Consider the following 20,093-nt stretch of genomic DNA (forward strand, 5'->3'; position numbering starts at 1 on the left):
TAATGACAGGGCTTAATATTACTATTTCTAATTTCATATAAATATATATACATATTTATGTATGTATGTATGTATATATGTACGTATGTATGTATATATGTATGTAAGTATGTACAACCTAATTGGCCAAGTTGTCTAACAACCCAAATTTTCTTGAAATACACTGTATGTATTATATTTTTCAAATTTGTTTTTTTTTTTATGGAATGATTAAGCTTTCCATTACATTATACATGATTTCAATTTTGTTTGAGTTAAAACATAGAAATTTTATCAAATCTAACATAACTAAGTCAGTAATTCACATTCCTAATATAATATAATATAATAATAATATTACTGTAATTGGAATAAACCCAGTTGGAAAGAAATATTTGAAAATAACGAGACTCACTCTGCTTGTTAGGAAAATCGGGCCTTGCCTACTGGGCCAGGTAGTGCAGTTCTGGCTATTAGGTACAACATACAAACATACATATATGCAGGATAACCATAGTGAAAAATGAAACATTAACAGCTTAACACTCTCCACTCATTCGAGCCTTCGTCACGGCTGGACTGAGGGAACAAATGTAGCAGAACAGTATACGAAGGGGAAGGAGTGGGAGACTGGTACCTGTGAGGCACCCAGCCATCAAAGGAGGTCACCATCGTCACTTGGTAAACAATCTGCCCGAAACGCTGCGCGTGCTAGTGGCTTTACAAGACTGTAATTACCATAATTGTATCCTCACATTCCTTATGTACATTCTTGTATATGCATAAATAAATAAAATAAATAAATAAATAAATAAATTGATGTCCCGACGAAAGAGGAAATCAAGGCACGAAATGGAACATGAGAAACCAAGGAGGGAGGACAACCTTTTATGTACAGTATATATAGTAATAGATAGACTAAATAATATACAAAATATAAAGGAGAAAAGATAATTACTGGTATCACCGAGAGGAGAAACTTTCGGGCATCATAATTTTGATGATACCTGTATATCCCAAACTGCGGGAATTATTGGCTAGCTTAATCGCATATTATCTATTTTTTTTTAGGTCAACAAGTGGATTGTTAATATCATTCAACACAATGTGACGTTTACGGTGAATATACAGGAATGGCTCTGACGAAGGCTCAAATGAGTCGAAAGCACTAAGCTGTTAATCTTTCATTTTTCACTGTGGTTATTCTGCATATTTAGATCAGCATTTTTTATCATTGTTGTATGATATATAAATACATACATATATAAATACATACATATATAAATACATACATACATACAGTAGTTAGTTCTAATTTAAACTACAGGTTGCCCCCATCATCATCAATTTACTGACCCTTAAGAGAGGTCTCGTATTTCTGATATTTTCTGCCCAGAATTTACAAGCCAGCGAGATGAGAATTCTAGAAAGTGAGTACTCAAGAATAAAATTAAACAGCTGCAAAGATCACAGCAACAACCATGTATTAAACAAGCATGAGATTCAGGCGTCAAGTAGCTTTTTATCATAAACATAATTTGCCTAAACATTTGAAAAAAATGATGTATGAAATATGTGGTGATGCAACAATTTAATCATGCCAAGTCAAATGCATTAAATAATCCATATATATAAGAGGCTAATGCATGTGTATATGAATGAATCTTCACCTGATAATATATTATTAGGCATTTAGGAAACTCTTTAGACAAGAAAGAATAAAATGCGGTTATCATTTTACGAATAATAAAAATATCAGGCAAGTCTCTTGCACTTCTTAAAATGGGGATGTAGTGCATGGAAATTTCTAATTTGTTTTTAAAGTATACATTTATCAAACAATTATTGAAGGATTACCTGAGTCATGAGTTCTGCTTGTGTCTATTAAAGTTGTGTAAGCTTTGTACTGAGGATGTGAAAGTCACAATGAGCAGAGCTTTTATGGAGCAGAGCTTTTATGGAGCAGAGCTTTTATGGAGCAGAGCTTTTATGGAACAGAGCTTTTATGGAACAGAGCTTTTATGGAACAGAGCCACATCCAACAAAAGGTGGGTTCAGACTATGGATCATGTCCTTGCAGCTAATGTTTGGCACTCTACCTTTTACATAAACCTATTTGTATGCAAAAACAGAATTCCTTGTAGCTTTTTATTACAATTCTATTCTAAAACCAACATGGCTAAATATCTGCTAACGTGTTAAAGAGCAGGTCTTCGTTGTACAGTATCTGACAACACTACTTCATCAAGATTAGCTTCATTATAAATGAATGCTCTTTTAAGAATAACTTATTACATAATGGTCTTTTTAAGTGAACATATGGAATGTAACATGACAAGTGAAAGCTACACAACAATAGATTGCGTATATAAGGAAAATATTCCCTTAAATTGCTAGGAGTCTAGATAAAACAAGAAACAGTTTATAAACAAGAATTCTTGTTTCATATTTAGTAAACACCTTGTTCAGAGTATGCCATCTCAAAACACAACCACGCCACCAATACATAAATGGTGTAATAACTCAATATTTATACAAGTTTAGCCTACTATCAACCAATGGCATCTAGCTGGGATATTAATATATATATCTAGTCTAGTGGCACTTTGATGCTTACACCAATGAAGAAATGCTGCAGATCAATTTGGTTAACTATGACTATTACATGATCATTTCCCATGCATATATTTCCTATACAAGCCCCTCGCAGCCTTTGCTCTGTGGCCTTACAAGCCACAGACGGTCAAATTCGGCACAAGAACAGCATTAATGCACAGCCTGTCATTCCAAAACCTTTCCAAGAACCGTTATCATTTTCTCGCTCATAAGACTATTTGTCCCTATTATCAATTCTCCATCTTGGATTATTATATTCGAAACACATTTTATTTTATCCTTATTCTCTATTTCAAAATAAATATATAAGAAATATAAACAAGAAAATAATGAGAATAATAGCCGGCTTTTTCTCAAGTGCGAAATACGAGTTGCTCGGTGCCATATTTTATATTACAGCTGTTTACTCTGGCTCATTTATAACTGTTTGGGACCATGAACCTCATGATTGGGATCCTTTACTACTTCCTATCTCTCACATACTTTCTAAATTTGTACAATTAACAAAATTCAGAAACTAATTCACTGTTTATTGGAGTCCTTACTATAATTATTTTATCACTGTAGATTAGCCCCAATGAAGATACTAATATTATTTCCTTAAAATTTATTGCCAACTTTACTAATGACTTCACAAAACATCCTCATCAAATGATAATGTTGATTCATTTCTTGCAATAATCTCACTGCCCTATTGAGTATATACCATACTGCACAATACTACCTAGAGCAATACTCAATCTTGCAAGTGTCATTGTTTCCCAATGCAAAAAAAATGCCAACTTTATAATTCAAATAAGTGATAGTTAGACAAGAATGCAGACATATTGAAAATATATTACAAGCGCTTATTCCAGTGTTTCAAAAGGCATCCTAATGCCAGGGAAGATTCTGAGTGACGTTCACACACCCCCCTCAAAGCAGGGGACCTCCTAAAGGAACCAAGGCATCAAAGATACCTATAGCATAGTGTATATATAACATATGTTCATCCTCAGCTTTGCACATAATGCTGCAATAATATCCATACATAACTGGCAATGTTGAATTACTAAAGTATGATGACCAGACCACACACTAGAAGGAGAAGGGACGACGATGTTTCGGTCCGTCCTGGACCATTCTCAAGTCGATTCAGGACGGACCGAAATGTCGTCGTCCCTTCTCCTTCTAGTGTGTGGTCTGGTCATCATACTTTAGCCAAGTTATTGTGACTCATCGCCTGCATTTAAATGACTAAATTATCAAGTAGAAACACAAATGACCATATTCCATGGTATAGATCGATAAGCTATTTAATTAAAATCCAAGTGATTTTAATTTATGTCATTACTTCTTATTACAGTACAGTATTTGAATAGACTGGTTACCCAAAATCTCAAACTTTAGGAAAGTTAATTATATCTATCTTTTACCTAGGGAGATTTTATCATGAGATCTTTAATGTCTCAGTTTAGGATAATATATCTAATACAATTAATATCTAAACTAAACTCTGCCATCTTGTGATTACCGGTATTTAGGTCATACCCCAACTGCAGTAGAAGTAGCGGAACAAACACCATCTTAATACTTCACGGTTCTTTTCATATTAGTTTTTGTCCACAGTTTTAGTGATTTCAGATTTTTTGCATTTTCATATTAGTTTTATTTTCCTTATTAATCCTGGACAAAGCAAGCCTTTTTTTATGTACAGTATATGGATCTGTAGAATCTCTAGGATGCCGAGATTAGCATGTTCTATCATGACGACGGGATGCGGTTGGCCGAGCGGACAGCACACTAGACTTGTGATCCTGTGGTCTCGGGTTCGATCCCAGGCGCCGGCGAGAAACGATGGGCAGAGTTTCTTTCACCCTATGCCCCTGTTACCTAGCAGTAAAATAGGTACCTGGGTGTTAGTCAGCTGTCACGGGCTGCTTCCTGGGGGTGGAGGCCTGGTCGAGGACCGGGCCGCGGGGACACTAAAGCCCCGAAAATCATCTCAAGATAACCTCAAGAAGATCAACCAGCATCCATATTGAGAAACAGGAGGAGATACAGACAAAACAGCAGTGTAGGCAACTTTGGATAGGAAGGGATGAGGAATTAAGAGTGTGTGTGCTTTTAATGAATGGGTACGAATGTAGTAACCCAAGAAGGATATATTTGATAGACTGTACGAAGGATAGAAAAAATGTATTTATAACTGCATGTGCTTCAGTGTGTTAGGAGAATGTTAACTAAAAGAATGAGATGGATGCATTCTGGTGTTAACTGAATGATGTGGAAAAGTTGTAAAATGTTAAAAAGTTAGTGCACTGAGGAATATGCTAGGGCTCGGAATGAATGCAAACGATTAGTTGTTGGAAAATACGGTGTGTCAGGTGTAAATGAGAAGTCTGCTTTTGTTCAATCCATTTTGTATGTGTATATTCACATACAAGTATACACGGAGGTAAACATAAGGAAATGATATGGAACAAGTGTATTTGAGGGTGTATGTGTAGATAGGAGTAATTTGAAAACATGAGGACAGTTAGTGGAAGGTTTATGGGTTCAGATCATTTTACAGTGCTGTGCAAAGTTATAAATAAAGGTGGATTATTTAAATCGACCTTCCAAAGTGTATAGTGTGAGTGTAAAGAAATACAATGTAGCAAAGAGTGTAGCAAATGTTTAAATGAAAGGAAGTTGGAGACAGTGGAAAAAGTAAAAATTTAAAGAAAGAATAGGTAAAGTATATGAAGTTTTTTGAAGAAAAATAAAATGGGACCTATGGGACTGAATCCTGGAAAACTTTTAAGAACAAATTGGTGATGAAAAATCTCCATCAGGCAAAGAAGGACCTACGCTACACATCCTGGTAAAAGAATACCCATCGTGCAGCCAAGACTCACGATACCCACCAGACACCACTGGGAAAAGACCTCCCCATCAACCATAAATGGTCGCAGAGCCACATGACTTACTACACGAGTGAGGAAGAGGTTGCTCTGGTATTCCAGGTCCACCCAGCCCATTCAGGACCTCATAGGGCACCAAGTGGAACTTCTTTCAGTTGACCAGAAAGGTGAAGCAGGCCAACTAGGAAAAGTACCGGATCCCTGGTCGACAGACAAGATGAACGACTGGGGGCCCACGCCCGTCAGTTGACGAGGTAGGCCAGAGCTCTGATACTCTGGATCCCTAGATGGTGAAGGACCATACAAGTGAACCTGGTTTAAATTCCAGGGGCCAAGTTGAGACCAAATGGCAAAGACTGAAAGTGGTAAAAGAAGTGCCCCAATTTGAATCTCCAGTCAATTCCTGAACTTTGGGTGGATGGTAACATGCCAAAAGGCATCCCAAAGATGCAGGAAAGCACGTTAAGAACTGTTCAAAACCCACCTGGTGAACCTAGGATAAATTAGTCAACTGGAATGGGGAACAAGGAATGAACCCAATAAAAATAGACAGGTAGAGAATGATACAAGGCTCCAAAGAATATTGCTTAAGGACAGGAAAGAAGTGGGACACCATATGCAAGCACACCCACCTTCAACAAAACAGGAATGACGGTGGTTCAGCCACCTGCTCCTCTACTGCCGAGTAGAGGAGCAGGTGGCTGAGCTGGGTCCCAAAACACTGGAGGGGGATAGATCAGATCCACTGAAGATCCTGAGACACGACCAGGAATCATAGGGCCAAGAATTCTGGAATTTACCAAGACGTTCCCTACTACACTGTCACCAAAGGAACCTACCAATCATACTGTAGGTGCCAGGCATGATAAATGCAACGCACACAAGTCTGACAACATATCCCTTAGGAGTGGTGTGAAGGGTACTTGATGTAGTAGCTAACAACAACAGGGGCAAGAAATCCCAAGACAAGGACAAGTGGGTGCAAATGCACACCACTTAATTTAATCATGAAGTATTTGGGAGTGCCCTGTCTGAGATGATGTGGTCCTTAGGCTAGACCAGGCGAGTGATTCAGAGTTCGAGTTGACCCGAGCTGCTACTTGGTAGCAGTCAAGTGCAACATGGCTGGTGTGTTTACATCATGGCAATGATCATTGCTTTGTTAGTTTCAGGTAGCTAATTTCTTTCAAGTTGTTGCTTGATTTGTTTATTATGCTTTCAAGTGGGGGTTTTCTCAATTTTGGGTAGATCTCTGATCCCCAATTTTCCTTTGACTTAAGGAACGAGACAAATTCTGAGTGGATCTTGGAGGCCTATTGCTTCTTGCTAAGGCATGGCTAAACCAGCACTTAGCTCTGGGAGCTACTGAGGGAGGCAGCTCTCTCAGAAATGGGGGCAATGTGAAATAAGAAAGTAACGAATGTGAGAAGTGTGGTAAGAGAGATGAATACAATAATAAAATAATATCTGAAAGGGAGTACAGAAAGAACCATGAGATAGTAAACTGCTCCCAGGCCCGAGGTATGTAAAGGGATTGACAGTACGAGTTTTCTATACAAGCAGCTGGTGTACATATGAGGGATGGGTTAAGCAATGAATAAATATATGAGATATATGGCATGAGTGAAAGGGGTGAGGCAATGATATGTGGAGAGCATGAAGCATAATACATTGTGATGGTATGGACATTAATGGAATATTTGACAATTGTTAGAAAAGAAAGGCTATACACTGTACATGGATGAGATATTTGGGACCTTATGGTTATCTTGAGAGGATTTCGGGGCTTTAGTGTCCCTGCGGCCCGGTCCTCGACCAGGCCTCCACTCCCAGGAAGCAGCCCGTGACAGCTGACTAACACCCAGGTACCTGTTTTACTGCTAGGTAACAGGGGCATAGGGTGAAAGAAACTCTGCCCATTGTTTCTCGCCGGCGCCTGGGATCGAACCCGGGACCACAGGATCACAAGTCCAGCATCCTGTCCGCTCGGTCGACCGGCTCCCGGTTAGCCGAGGAAGGGGAAAGATGATGGTCGAGGAAGATGATGACCGGCATCTTGGAAGATAAAGGTAGATCAATATATAAAAGGGCAACAGGAAGTGTCAAGACAGCTTGAATGAATGAGAGGTGTGTGATGACAAGGGCCTCCTGGAGAAATGTACGCTGTGGCCACCCACTACTCGAAAGTTCCCACAGGAGGGAGTAGAGTGTCAGGGTTGTAGTGCAGTAGTAGTAGTAGGTACTCAGTTCTTATCATTCCTGGACTGGCATCACTCTTGGGTACAATTTTATTTTTCAGTGCATTTTTTAACCCAAAATATTTAGATAGGTAAAACCCTATTATATTGGAGATGTTGCCTTCAAGTTAAGTTTATGGGAGTGTTTATTTATTAAAATTGTAAAGACTCCTAATTAATGATCATTAATGAACATGAGGCAAATAAAACAAAAATTATTATTTTGGGAAACATCAACAAAAATTAATTTGACCAATATGGAAAAAATGCAGTTAAATGGAATGTTTATGTAAATATCACTAAACAGTATCTCAAACACCTGTTCGGAAACACCCTTGCAGAGCAACTCAAATGGGATGTGAGGTTATCTTCCTCATGGTTCTGCTCTTCAGCTACATTCTCACCGATCTATGATCAGAAAATGTCCATGTTATGCATTTATAACAAATACGAATTGTTATTATTGTTTATTATCCTTTTTATTTATTGTGGGCAAGTTCAATTTTCTTTTTTTTTTGTCTACCAGCTCAGCCTGAAGCCAGACTTTCCTTCTCACAGCTCAATCAACAATTGTTTTATTAATAAGATAGCCAAAAGAACATATGCAGTTCCTTAATATTTAAATGATCTTGTCAGTCATAAAAATACTTTTCGCCCGAAACGCTGTGCATATTAGTGGCGTTAGGCATAGTATATATTACCTCTACCTAGAAATCCAACATTCTGTTTGTAACTCATCTTGTATGTATGTACTTTTACCTGAATAAACATTATTATTATTATTATTACTACTACTAGTTAAAAGCGTTTCACATAAATCAGGTACAGTAGTGGTCCAAGTACTGAACCCATGCAGGATCCTGCTTGTCATTTCCTTATATGACACACACACGTCAGGGTAGGGGCCCGACGGCTGAGTGGACAGCACTCAGGATTTGTAGTCCTAGGGTCCGGGTATCGATCCCCGGCAGAGGCGGAAACAAATGGGCAGAGTTTTTCACTCTGATGTTCCTGTTCACTTAACAGTAAATAGGTACCTGGGAGTTAGACAGCTGTTATGGGCTTCTTCATCTGTCTGTGTGTGTGAGTGTGTGTGTATGTGGAGAGAAAGAGAAAGAAAAAGTTGACTGATTGACAGTTGAGAGGCAGGCCCAAAGAGCCAGAGATCAACCCCCCCCCCACAAGCACAACTAGGTGAGTACACACACCCTCTCAATAATCCTGTTTCCTGGGTTTCTAACCCAGTTTAACATCTTATATAATTATTCTCTTATCTTTGTAATTGTTGTAAAATTCATTCAGGTTTCTCAGGTATATGCCCTGCCCCTTCTACAACCGTGATCTCGGTTACAGAGTTCGTCTTCTCCAAATGTTTCCCTTCTCTCTCTCATCATCATTTCTAATATCTTACATGGGATACATGTGAACCTGGTGAGTAATTTAAAGCCCCATATCTCGCACCTTTCTTGAACTTTGGAACTTTGTTGACAGTTACTCATTACAAACATAAGACTTTAGTTAATGGATTTGATAACCATCTTAGCTGCTTCTTTGCGCACATGTAATTCCACTAGGTGCTTCTTTATCTCCTACTCAGTTATTACAATATCGCCCATAATGGTTTAAACTCTTGCATCAGCACTTGTACAAGGCCTTTAATTCCCTTCTGGGTCTTTTGCAGATTTCTGTTGCTCTCTGTGAGGTCATATCCATATTTTCGTGGCCCTGATAGCTTTCATGATTGCAATAGTTTTGGCTGTTTTTTTTTTACTTTACCTGCTACATAAGTAATTTTCAAACGGCTTCTCTCCGAACCGTAGTGCGTTAATTTGCCGCTCCTTCATATCTCTGTTTACATCGGAACTCTGCTGTCTGTACTTTTCCCAAGCCTTCTCATTTATATCTTTTGCCTCTTTGTATTGTCTATTGAGCCAGGGGTTAACTTTGCCTATCTTATTACTCCTTTTATGAATAGTATGTTCTTTTTTGTGGCCTCAATGCAGTTATGAGCTATGTGCTCCATCATCACATCTAATTCAACCTCCAACTATCCTATATATTTGTGTCCCCTTAAGTGGTTACCTTACCTTGAGTTTACCTTGAGGGGCTTCTGGGGCTTAGCATCCCTGCGGCCCGGTCCTCGACCAGGCCTCCTGGTTGCTGGACTGATCAACCAGGCTGTGATGTATGAGTCACAGCCTGGTTGATCAGGTATCCTTTGGAGGTGCTTATCCACAGGTTTACCTGTAGTTTACCTGTACAAGATTTTGAGAGTTATTCTACTTCTGCAGCCTGGCTTCGCTAGTGATTACCGGGTACGTGAGGAGGTTTGTCTTTGTAGCCCGCACAACCACATAGCCATCATAGCCAAGGCTGATCTCGTAACTAGCAAACACTTGTCCTGTGTCTGATGTTTACGGTGAGTTCTCTAGTTGTGCTTGTCTCCCACACACACATAACGGGATACATTTTACACAAGATACAACATCTTTTACTCCAGTATTTCTTATGTGTATATCATGAGACCTCTCTCCCTCACCTACATTCCAAAAAAGTTCAATTTAAGTACTTTCAGGTGGTCCCAGTAGCTCAAGTCTTTGAATGGCTTTAGAGGGGGGAATGGAACTATGAAGAAAAAGTGCTAAGCCATTACCACTATATAGCACTTAGAAGGGGTCAGGATAAGGATTTGGGGTGGGAATGTGGGAAGGAATGGTGCCCAACCACTTGGACGGTTGTATAGCTCCCAGTATATTTTCTATCTCTGCTATCTCACCTGCCATAAAAAAGGAAAGCAAGGACTAAATATTCCACACTGTATAACACTAGTGCTTGGACAAGTGCCATCACTGGTGTAACATTCCTTATTGTGAAAGTTCTCACTATCCACTATGTACTTGGTGTTGGTTGACAAGCTAACAAGATTGAAATAAATCACAGTGCTAACACTCTAGGCCAATAGTTACTAAGACCATGGGCCAGATTCAAAAGAAATTCAGTAAGAAAGCACTTACGCAAGCACTTGCGAACGTGTACATCTTTCCTCAATCTTTGACGGCTTTGGTTACATTTATTAAACAGTTTACAAGCATGAAAACTTCCTATTCAACTGTTGTTATTGTTATAAACAGCCTCCTGGTGCTTTGGAGCTCATAAACTGTTTAATAATTGGAAATGAAGCCGCCAAAGATTAAGAAAAGAAGTACAGGATCGTAAGTGCTTGCGTAAGTGCTTTCGTGAATCTAGCCCCATGTCTTTTGCCTTGATAAACAAAAAAATTTGCATAGGAAATCTCTTTTGTTGGTTACCAATCCTTAAATGTCTACCTTAATCAGTACTAAGGACCTGTTGGCATACTATATTTGAATTCCAAGACAAGAATTACATGATAGCCTTTTGTTTGACCTATTACTTACCAAACATTTCTGAATGAGGAGCCTGAGAATGTCATATACAATCATTTAAACATCAGTAGTCAAACTTCAACACCACTAGACACCAATGGTAATGCTTTGGTATCAAATCCTGCTGCTTTGATACCAAAACAACCCAGTTTAGAACAAGATATGTTTTAACAACAGCCAATCAAGGGAATTATATATATATATATATATACAGTAACAAGATTCCTATGCCCGGCATGTCTTGCAGTTCAACTCATCTTATTTAACTACAAAAATGCCACATCTGTACGTATGTATTAAAACTGAACATACAGAGGGAGGGAATAATGAGTGTGGGTGGTGAGGTGGATGAAATGATGTGGGTGTGTTCGGTGTATAGATGATGTGGGTGTGTTGGGTGTATAGATGATGTGGGTGTGTTCGGTGTATAGATGATGTGGGTGTGTTGGGTGTATAGATGATGTGGGTGTGTTGGGTGTATAGATGATGTGGGTGTGTTGGGTGTATAGATGATGTGGGTGTGTTGGGTGTATAGATGATGTGGGTGTGTTGGGTGTATAGATGATGTGGGTGTGTTGGGTGTATAGATGATGTGGGTGTATAGATGAGGTGGGTTTGGTTGGGGTATCACCGTGGATATGTGACAGTGGTTCGGCGGGAGGTGTATGTGTGTGGTTGGTGTGCAATAAACTAAGTGTAGTTTTTGGATGACAGCCAAGTTTATGGTGTCCGATCTTGCTTAAAGTCGTCGTCAAAGATATGCGAAGATCCCAATGGTTTTTGGCACACATTACTCTTTAATTAAAACTTACTCCATCCATCTACCACTCATTTGCCAAAAACAATTTTTTTTCTTTTTTGACCCTTTACTTTATATAATATTTACAGAACGTTATTTTTGTCTTCTTCTTGATATCACTGGTTTCAAAACTTCTCCTCATGACTATGCATGTGATGATCATATCACTGCAGTTTTGACTGACATTATTTAGCGACATCAATCATACATGAGCATGTTGTGCTTTTGTTTGTTTTTTACTTTATAATGTATGTTGTTTGATGGATGGAGACCAAACAACTTTTGCACATTAAAACACAGGTCACACATATACCATGAACAATTTTGAAAGCATTTCTCCATCTGTATATTTGAAGGTACTGTAATTATGATATTGGCCAGTGTAGCATAACGCCATTTGAGTGTGCTTCTAATAAAGTCCTTAATGTGATAGGTTATTATACATTATCACCCTGCAAACTTTTTTTTTTTTTCCCCTTCCCCCCTTTTTGCATTTGTAAATTGTACATTGGCCTAGTCTGGAAGACGGGGTAGTGAAGGATAGTTCAGGTGGCAGTGGGTGGGGTAGGTGAGTGTGGCTATTTTCTTGTGTATAGCACAGTGTTTTTCAACCTTTATACCCTTGAAATAATTCTGGGCCGTACTTTAGATAAACAAACAGATTTCATTATCAACTGAAATGAGATGATTTCTGTCTTTTCTCTTAACAGTGTTTAAATGAGAAAATTGAACAAAACAATGACTCAAAAATATATTTGCATATGATGAGAATTAGTCTATTTATCAGTATCTCGCGTGGAACCCTTAGTTACCTTGGTGTGTAGCGGCACAGTGGTTCAAAAACATTGGCATAGGATGTGGAAATGGGTATATGGTGAGTGGGTATGAGCATCCAATTGCGGTGGGTACAAGAGTGGTGAGGGCATATGGAGGTGTATACAGTATATGCAGGAGTGAAAGGCGGTGCATGGTTTATTAAATGTTCATTGGGTGCGTGTGAAGGTGTGAGCACATGGGTAAGGGAAGTGTTGTGGGTGGAAGTGGGTCACTGGTTGGGTGTGTGTGTGTAATTACCTAAGTGTAGTTACAGGATGAGAGCTACGCTTGTGGTGTCCCGTCTTCCCAGCACTCTTTGTTGTACAGTATATTTGAAACTACTGACGGTTTTGGCCTCCACCACCACCTCGCTTAGCTTGTTCCAACTGTCTACCACTCTGTTTGCAAAAGAAAATTTTCTAATGTTTATGCATCACCTTTGGTTCCTTAGCTTGAGTCTGTATCCTCTTGTTCTTGAAGTGCCAGGTCTCAGGAATTCTTCCCTATCAATTTGTGTGGTGTAGGGATGGAGTGGGTTTATGTGATGAGTATTTTCACACGAGTATGGCCACATAGTCTATTAATGTGGGTATGTGAATATGAATAGTGAGTGGAGTGGGAGTTTGAACAGAATCACAAGTGGACGTGTGAGTAGGATGGGAGTGAGGTGGGTTGGGTGGGAATAAGGGGGGGTGGGTCTACGCTAAGACCCGGAAACACTTCAAGGTAACTTCAAGGTGGGGTGGGGTGGGATATAACTGGTGGTACTTCACTAACACCTAAGGTGTTTGAGAGTTGTGAGTACAGGGTAACCTAGGCTGGGTGGTGTGATGGCAGGGGGGTGAAAGTGAAGTGAGGGGTACGGGTGGATGCATAACGGGTGCTGAATGTAATGAAACGCCCTTTCCTGGTTGGGCCCTCAGTAGATTATTGACCTAAGCAGTGATCAAGCCAAGCTGTAAGGGGTTGCACCAAGCCTCCGAGACCCACCACTGCCTTCTGGGAGCCAGGACCAAAATCGGGTTCTCACTACAAGGAAATGAGAGCTAGGAAAGCAGAGATCAACCCAAAACACAGAAACCCCAACTAGAACGCAATAGTGCGACAAAACAAACAACTTCTTGAAGAAAGTTAGGTACCCAAAGGTAATAAGGCAAATGATCATTGTCACAGGGTACAAACTCTAACCATGATGAGCCTGGCTCGTCATATATGTTCAGCATGTTTGATAGCAAAGCTTGAATGGTCCCCAAGCTTATATGTGCTTGGGGACCATTCAAGCTTTCTCAATTATTATATATATATATATATATATATATATATATATATATATATATATATATATATATATATATATATATATATATATATATATATAACGTATACACATACATACATCGTGTGTGTGTGAGTAAGAAATAGAGGAAGTGGAGAGAGAATGGCTCAATTCATCTAGGATGTAACTTAATGATACTATTTGTCGAACTGTGATCACAAGTAACTTATTATAGCAACTATAATATGCTAGGGACTTTGAAAGCTAATTATCAAACTCTCATTTATAGGATTTCTTGTTTGACTTTAAAATTCAGTGAGCTGAAAGTGTGTAAAAAGTGTGCAGGTGTAGACCCACAGGTGTGTGTGTGTGTATATATATGTGTACATCCACAAGTGTGTGTGTGTGTGTGTGTGTGTGTGTGTGTGTGTGTGTGTGTGTGTGTGTGTATATGTGTACATCCACAGGTGTGTGTAATTACCTAAGTGTAATTACCTAAGTGTAGTTACAGGATGAGAGCTACGCTCGTGGTGTGTGTGTAATTACCTAAGTGTAGTTACAGGATGAGAGCTACGCTCGTGGTGTCCCGTCTTCCCAGCACTCTTTGTCATATAACGCTTTGAAACTACTGACGGTCTTGGCCTCCACCACCTTCTCACTTAACTTGTTCCAACCGTCTACCACTCTATTTGCGAAGGTGAATTTTCTTATATTTCTTCGGCATCTGTGTTTAGCTAGTTTAAATCTATGACCTCTTGTTCTTGAAGTGCCAGGTCTCAGGAAATCCTCCCTGTCGATTTTATCAATCCCTGTTACTATTTTGTATGTAGTGATCATATCACCTCTTTTTCTTCTGTCTTCTAGTTTTGGCATGTTTAATGCTTCCAACCTCTCCTCGTAGCTCTTGCCCTTCAGTTCTGGGAGCCACTTCGTAGCATGTCTTTGCACCTTTTCCAGTTTGTTGATGTGCTTCTTAAGATATGGGCACCACACAACAACTGCATATTCTAGCTTTGGCCTAACAAAAGTCATGAACAATTTCTTTAGTATATCGCCATCCATGTATTTAAATGCAATTCTAAAGTTAGAAAGCATCGCATAGGCTCCTTGCACAATATTCTTTATGTGGTTCTCAGGTGATAGTTTTCTATCTAGAACCACCCCTAGATCTCTTTCTTTATCAGAATTCTTTAAAGATTTCTCACATAATATATAGGTTGTATGGAGTCTATGTTCTCCTATTCCACATTCCATAACATGACATTTATTAACATTAAATTCCATTTGCCAGGTGGTGCTCCATATACTTATTTTGTCCAGGTCTTCTTGAAGGGCATGACAATCATCTAAATTTCTTATCCTTCCTATTATCTTAGCATCATCAGCAAACATGTTCATATAATTCTGTATACCAACTGGTAGGTGTGTGTGTGTGTATGCATCTGAAAACATGTTACTAATGAAAGAGAATAAATAGGTTTTATTTTGAGATTTTATAACTAATGTTAAGCATTAGGAATGAGTACAATATCATTGAAGCCCGGGGTAACACAGAAGCACACCATGTCCTTATCTAGTAACAACAGCTAGGTATTCTTTGACCACACTGTCGGCTTTAATTGGAGTCAATCTATGGAAATTGGACATGAGGTGCTGTTTCAAACTTCGTCTTTGGGCAATATGACGCCCACACAGCGGACACGAACAGCTTTGGCGCGATGGAGACGTACACATGTTGCCGCTGCTGCTCTTCCCCGACACTGCCGTCACCTGCTGTAGTGTGGCTGTGGGCACCAGGTGGTGATTGGTCAGCAGGGGGTTAGTGAGGTCAGAGGCAGCAAGCAGAGTAGAGGTGCAAGGGTTAGTGGCCCATAGGTCAGCTGTATCACCTGAGTCATGGGTGGCTAAGGGGTCATCTGAAATCGTGTTGTTGTAGCACGTTGTTCCACTGGTTGTTACTCCAGATGTGAGCAGGTCCCCATCATTCTCATCGGCGGAGCCACCTAATGAACCGACGAGACTCTCCAAAGCTGACATGGTACTGCCGCCTGTAGGGGGGATATGCGTTAGTCCACGACCACCTGTACAGCATGCCAGGGTTAGTAATTGACCCAAACACCCATATAACCATGGCTGTTCCCACTAAATAATCCAGAACACAAACACTAAACAACATTACTTACCTAATATGATATATCACATACTAGTACTGTGCACTGCAGTTTGCAGTAATGTGATATAACCTGTGGCTTCTAATATTGTACAATATTAAACATTCAACAATGCATATTTTGGTTTATGATACTGTAGAGTACAGTTTTAATAAAAAATTGCATACTGTAACTAAAATATTTCATACAATACTAGTCTACAACAGACTGGCATTTTATACAATTACTGTATTTAACATAATTCTAAAGATTGTAGGTCTAAGTTTGCATAAACAACAAGATGTATAAATAGAGACCCTAGAGAGAATTTTTTATGAAGCATCTTTGAAATATGTCTCCATCATTTTTAATTCTTAAATTAAATACAGTACATCGGTTATATCCACAAAAATCAAGCTCAAATCTTTAGGGGGAAATCTTTAAAGAAAATAACATTCAAAAAGTTGCTCAAGTTTATTGTACTTCTGTCAACAATCCTTACAACTTACAATAAGGAAGATACAAGCAGTAAAGCTATGAGATCAACCTCCGGCAAACAGATTTTGTCTCCACAAGTCTGAGGCGAGTCCGTGAATTAACGTCAGCGGCCTGACATTCATTCTTATAAAATCCACTTGTCAATGATGCAACTGGAAGAGGAGATGCTGAACATAAGGAGAGGAGAGGAGTAACAAGAGGCACTTTGCAACATTATAGGCTCCCCAGAAATGCTGATTGACGCACTTTTTTTTAAAGTTATACTGAAATAAACATTTTTGGATCAAGCAGCACAATTTAATATTGTACTGAAACTGTACAATGTTTATAAGGTATTTTTATGTAAAAAAATGAACTTTGTTATCTTTATCCTAGTACAGAACAAAGGCTTTTCTTGAGGCTGGTTTCAATCGTCGAGTTGTCAAAGCTGATGTCAAATATTTTCTTTGATTTAAATTAATAATTCAACATATCAGTAACAGTTGGTGCTCATCCTGCATATAATATTCAATAATTGGGACATAAAACTTTTGAAAATATTCTATGAATATAATTAATTATCAAGTTTGGTAAAAAGCCCATATCCATCTGCCGAGTAAAATATCTAGCATTGAATTAAATTAAATGCCTCTATCCAGTGGGGCCATTTAATAGTTCCCTGAGCTAGGGGTAAGTTTTAGCCCAGCAACCTCTTAGGGAGAAATGCCAGGCCCACCAGAAGCCAACACCAGAATCTGACTCTCTCTATAAGGCAAGAGGAACTTGGGACTCATGATCAACCCAAAGCAAAGAAAAAGCATGAATGCAACACAACTACTGCTTGAAGATAGTGATACGTACCCTTAGGTAACCCTCAGGTTTATTAATTTTTGTATTTATGATGTAAATAGTACATGAAACAAGATGGAGTCATTAATAGGGGGAAATGAGCTACTGTACCCAGACTGGCATACAGACAGGCAGATGTGCCAGATGGGGGTGGTGGGGGTGGTGGGGGTGGTGCGTGTGGTGGGGGTGGTGCGTGTGGTGGGGGTGGTGCGTGTGGTGGGGGGTGGTGCGTGTGGTGGGGGTGGTGCGTGTGGTGGGGGGTGGTGCGTGCTGTGGCGGTGGTGCATGTGGTAGTGGAGGACTTCAGCTGAACTAACCCTGAACCCCAGTACATTACAAGCAATTGATAAGTAAATAAGATTGCAACATTCTCTACCTTAATACTACCAAAACATTGATAATGCGCCTCATGAAAGGTTCATTAAAAAATTAGAGGCAGACAATACAGATACTGGGAGGCTTGTCCTATGTTGAATCAGGACATGGTTATTTGAGAGGAAACGGAATTAAAATAAATGGAGTTAGAGCAAGTTCAAGAGAGAAACTGTTTTAAGTGGAATGCCTCAGGGCTCTCTCCTGGGATCTCTATTGTTTACCATTTCCAAATGTGCATACGTTTGAGATTAATTAGGCAGGAAATTAATTCAAATTACTAAAAATTGTTTAATGACACTCTTGATTGGCTTTTAAAATGAATGAAAGATGCAGGCTAATGCTGGAAAATGACCAGAGACAATAACCAGGTGATTGAGTGAAGGGGAGTGTGGGGGAGGAGGGAAGGTGTTGGGCTGAACGGGACCCTAGGTCATGAAGGCCAGTACGTGGTGGTAGTCTGGTACATCATGGTTAGGGTAACCTGGGGTACCTCTTATTTTTTATTTAAGCATTGATTTGGATTATTGTACTAATACTTTATAGTGCGAGATTTTGCTTGGCTTTAAGTTGATTTTCGATCCTCAAGCTACCGTCACCTTGCACAGAGAGCCAGTTTCTGATTGCGGCTCCCGGTAGGTAAAGGTGGTGGTGGCGGGGAGGGGGAAGGGGTTTAGAGGCCTGGAGCATCTCCCTAGGGCTTGTCTGGACCAGTGCTTAGCTTAGCTCAGGGAGCTACTGAGGAGGGGGGCCCCCCTTTCAGAACATTATTTTATAGCATATGAAACACCATTATCATGAAGAGTTTATGTAGCTTAAATGATATGAGAATTTTAACTTTTATCAAAGAGTTACTATAGAAGCGCAGAAGTGCAAATTAATCAGACTGAGCAAGGAAAACAAAGAAAAATACTTCTATTAATGACACTTTCCATGGAAAACTTAACAACAAAGTTACAATATAACACAAGTAACTTGAAAATTAAGAAACACGTGAAGTGATGCCCACTAAGTGGAAAATGTGATACACCACTACATGGAAAGTAACTTAAGAGGTGTACCCCATTTCTCAGTGTACTGGAATGTGCACTTGAGATGACTTTAATCCAGTACTATGTTCAGCGTTAAAGTACATATATACTTGCTGCTTGGTCATTAAGTTATTGTGTGGGGGGGGGGGGGGGTGGCCTTATTAGAGAACGTTCATGTAGCACAGCTCGAACTTATCAAGTGTGAACCTTGCATTACGCCTAGCTGAACCTATTGAACACCAGTAATTTATCCTCAGTTTTCTGAACGACTATCGTATTATGTTCTCTTACTCTGATACACACATCTCTCAATGTCAAGTAGATCAAAAACCAATAAAAACAAAAAAACAGATTTTCTTGGTAAAATCAATAGGATAATTATTTAGTGATTAAATGAATTCGGACGCACCGAGCACAAACGGACTTCGTTCGTGCTCGGTGTGGGATGGACTGCCACTCTCGGATTGGCCTCATCAGTCACACCAGAAGCTGCACCAGGATTGACAACTAGGGTGCAACTCCATAGTCTCCCAAGACTGAAGGATGCCTACTACTACTATGCAGGCGATGAGTCACAATAACGTGGCTGAAGTATGTTGACCAGACCACACACTAGAAATTGAAGGGACGACGACGTTTCGGTCCGTCCTGGACCATTCTCACAATCGACTTGAGAATGGTCCAGGACGGACCGAAACGTCGTCGTCCCTTCAATTTCTAGTGTGTGGTCTGGTCTACTACTACTACTAAATGAATTAGTAAATTGAATGCCAAAATATCTGTTTCAGGCTTATAATTTTGTCATATGAAGTACAACAGACAAAAAATGAAAGCAGCGAATAATCACAGTAGAGGCACATACGCCCATTCCTCCATTCCATGACATCTTGTTAAAACAAAGGCCAAAGCCATACTCATTAAATGAAATTTCTACTGTATATACTTTTGAGTGCTGTTCAAAATTCCTTCAAAACTTTAGTTTGACCATTAGAATTGGCGTGAAAGTATATTGGATTATACTTCTGAAACTAACAAGCTCTCTGGCTGCCATCTATGAGCACACACATTTTCAGCGGCATTGTACAAGCAATTTGTTTCCTCAAGTATGTACTGTAACATGGGGAAAAACGTCATTAAAACATTGTGTAACTACTACAGTACCCTGTACTTGCATAGTATCAAAATAAAACTTTTTGTTTGAC

At 39.4% G+C, this 20,093-nt stretch overlaps 1 protein-coding gene across 7 annotated transcripts in view; it reads right to left on the minus strand.

Moving 5' to 3' along the window:
- The window catches only part of LOC123772912 (protein tramtrack, beta isoform), a 171,887-nt gene that overhangs the window by 17,610 nt on the left and 134,184 nt on the right, over positions 1 to 20,093 (minus strand). For all 7 annotated transcript variants that reach the window (XM_069323287.1, XM_069323290.1, XM_069323292.1 and 4 more), the window contains one exon: positions 15,902 to 16,060. In XM_069323287.1, coding sequence (XP_069179388.1) covers positions 15,902 to 16,060 — 159 coding nt within the window. The remainder of the gene's footprint in view (positions 1 to 15,901; positions 16,061 to 20,093) is intronic.

The sequence above is a fragment of the Procambarus clarkii genome, chromosome 12 (assembly GCF_040958095.1).
Source record: "Procambarus clarkii isolate CNS0578487 chromosome 12, FALCON_Pclarkii_2.0, whole genome shotgun sequence".
Taxonomy (NCBI): Eukaryota; Metazoa; Arthropoda; class Malacostraca; order Decapoda; family Cambaridae; genus Procambarus; species Procambarus clarkii.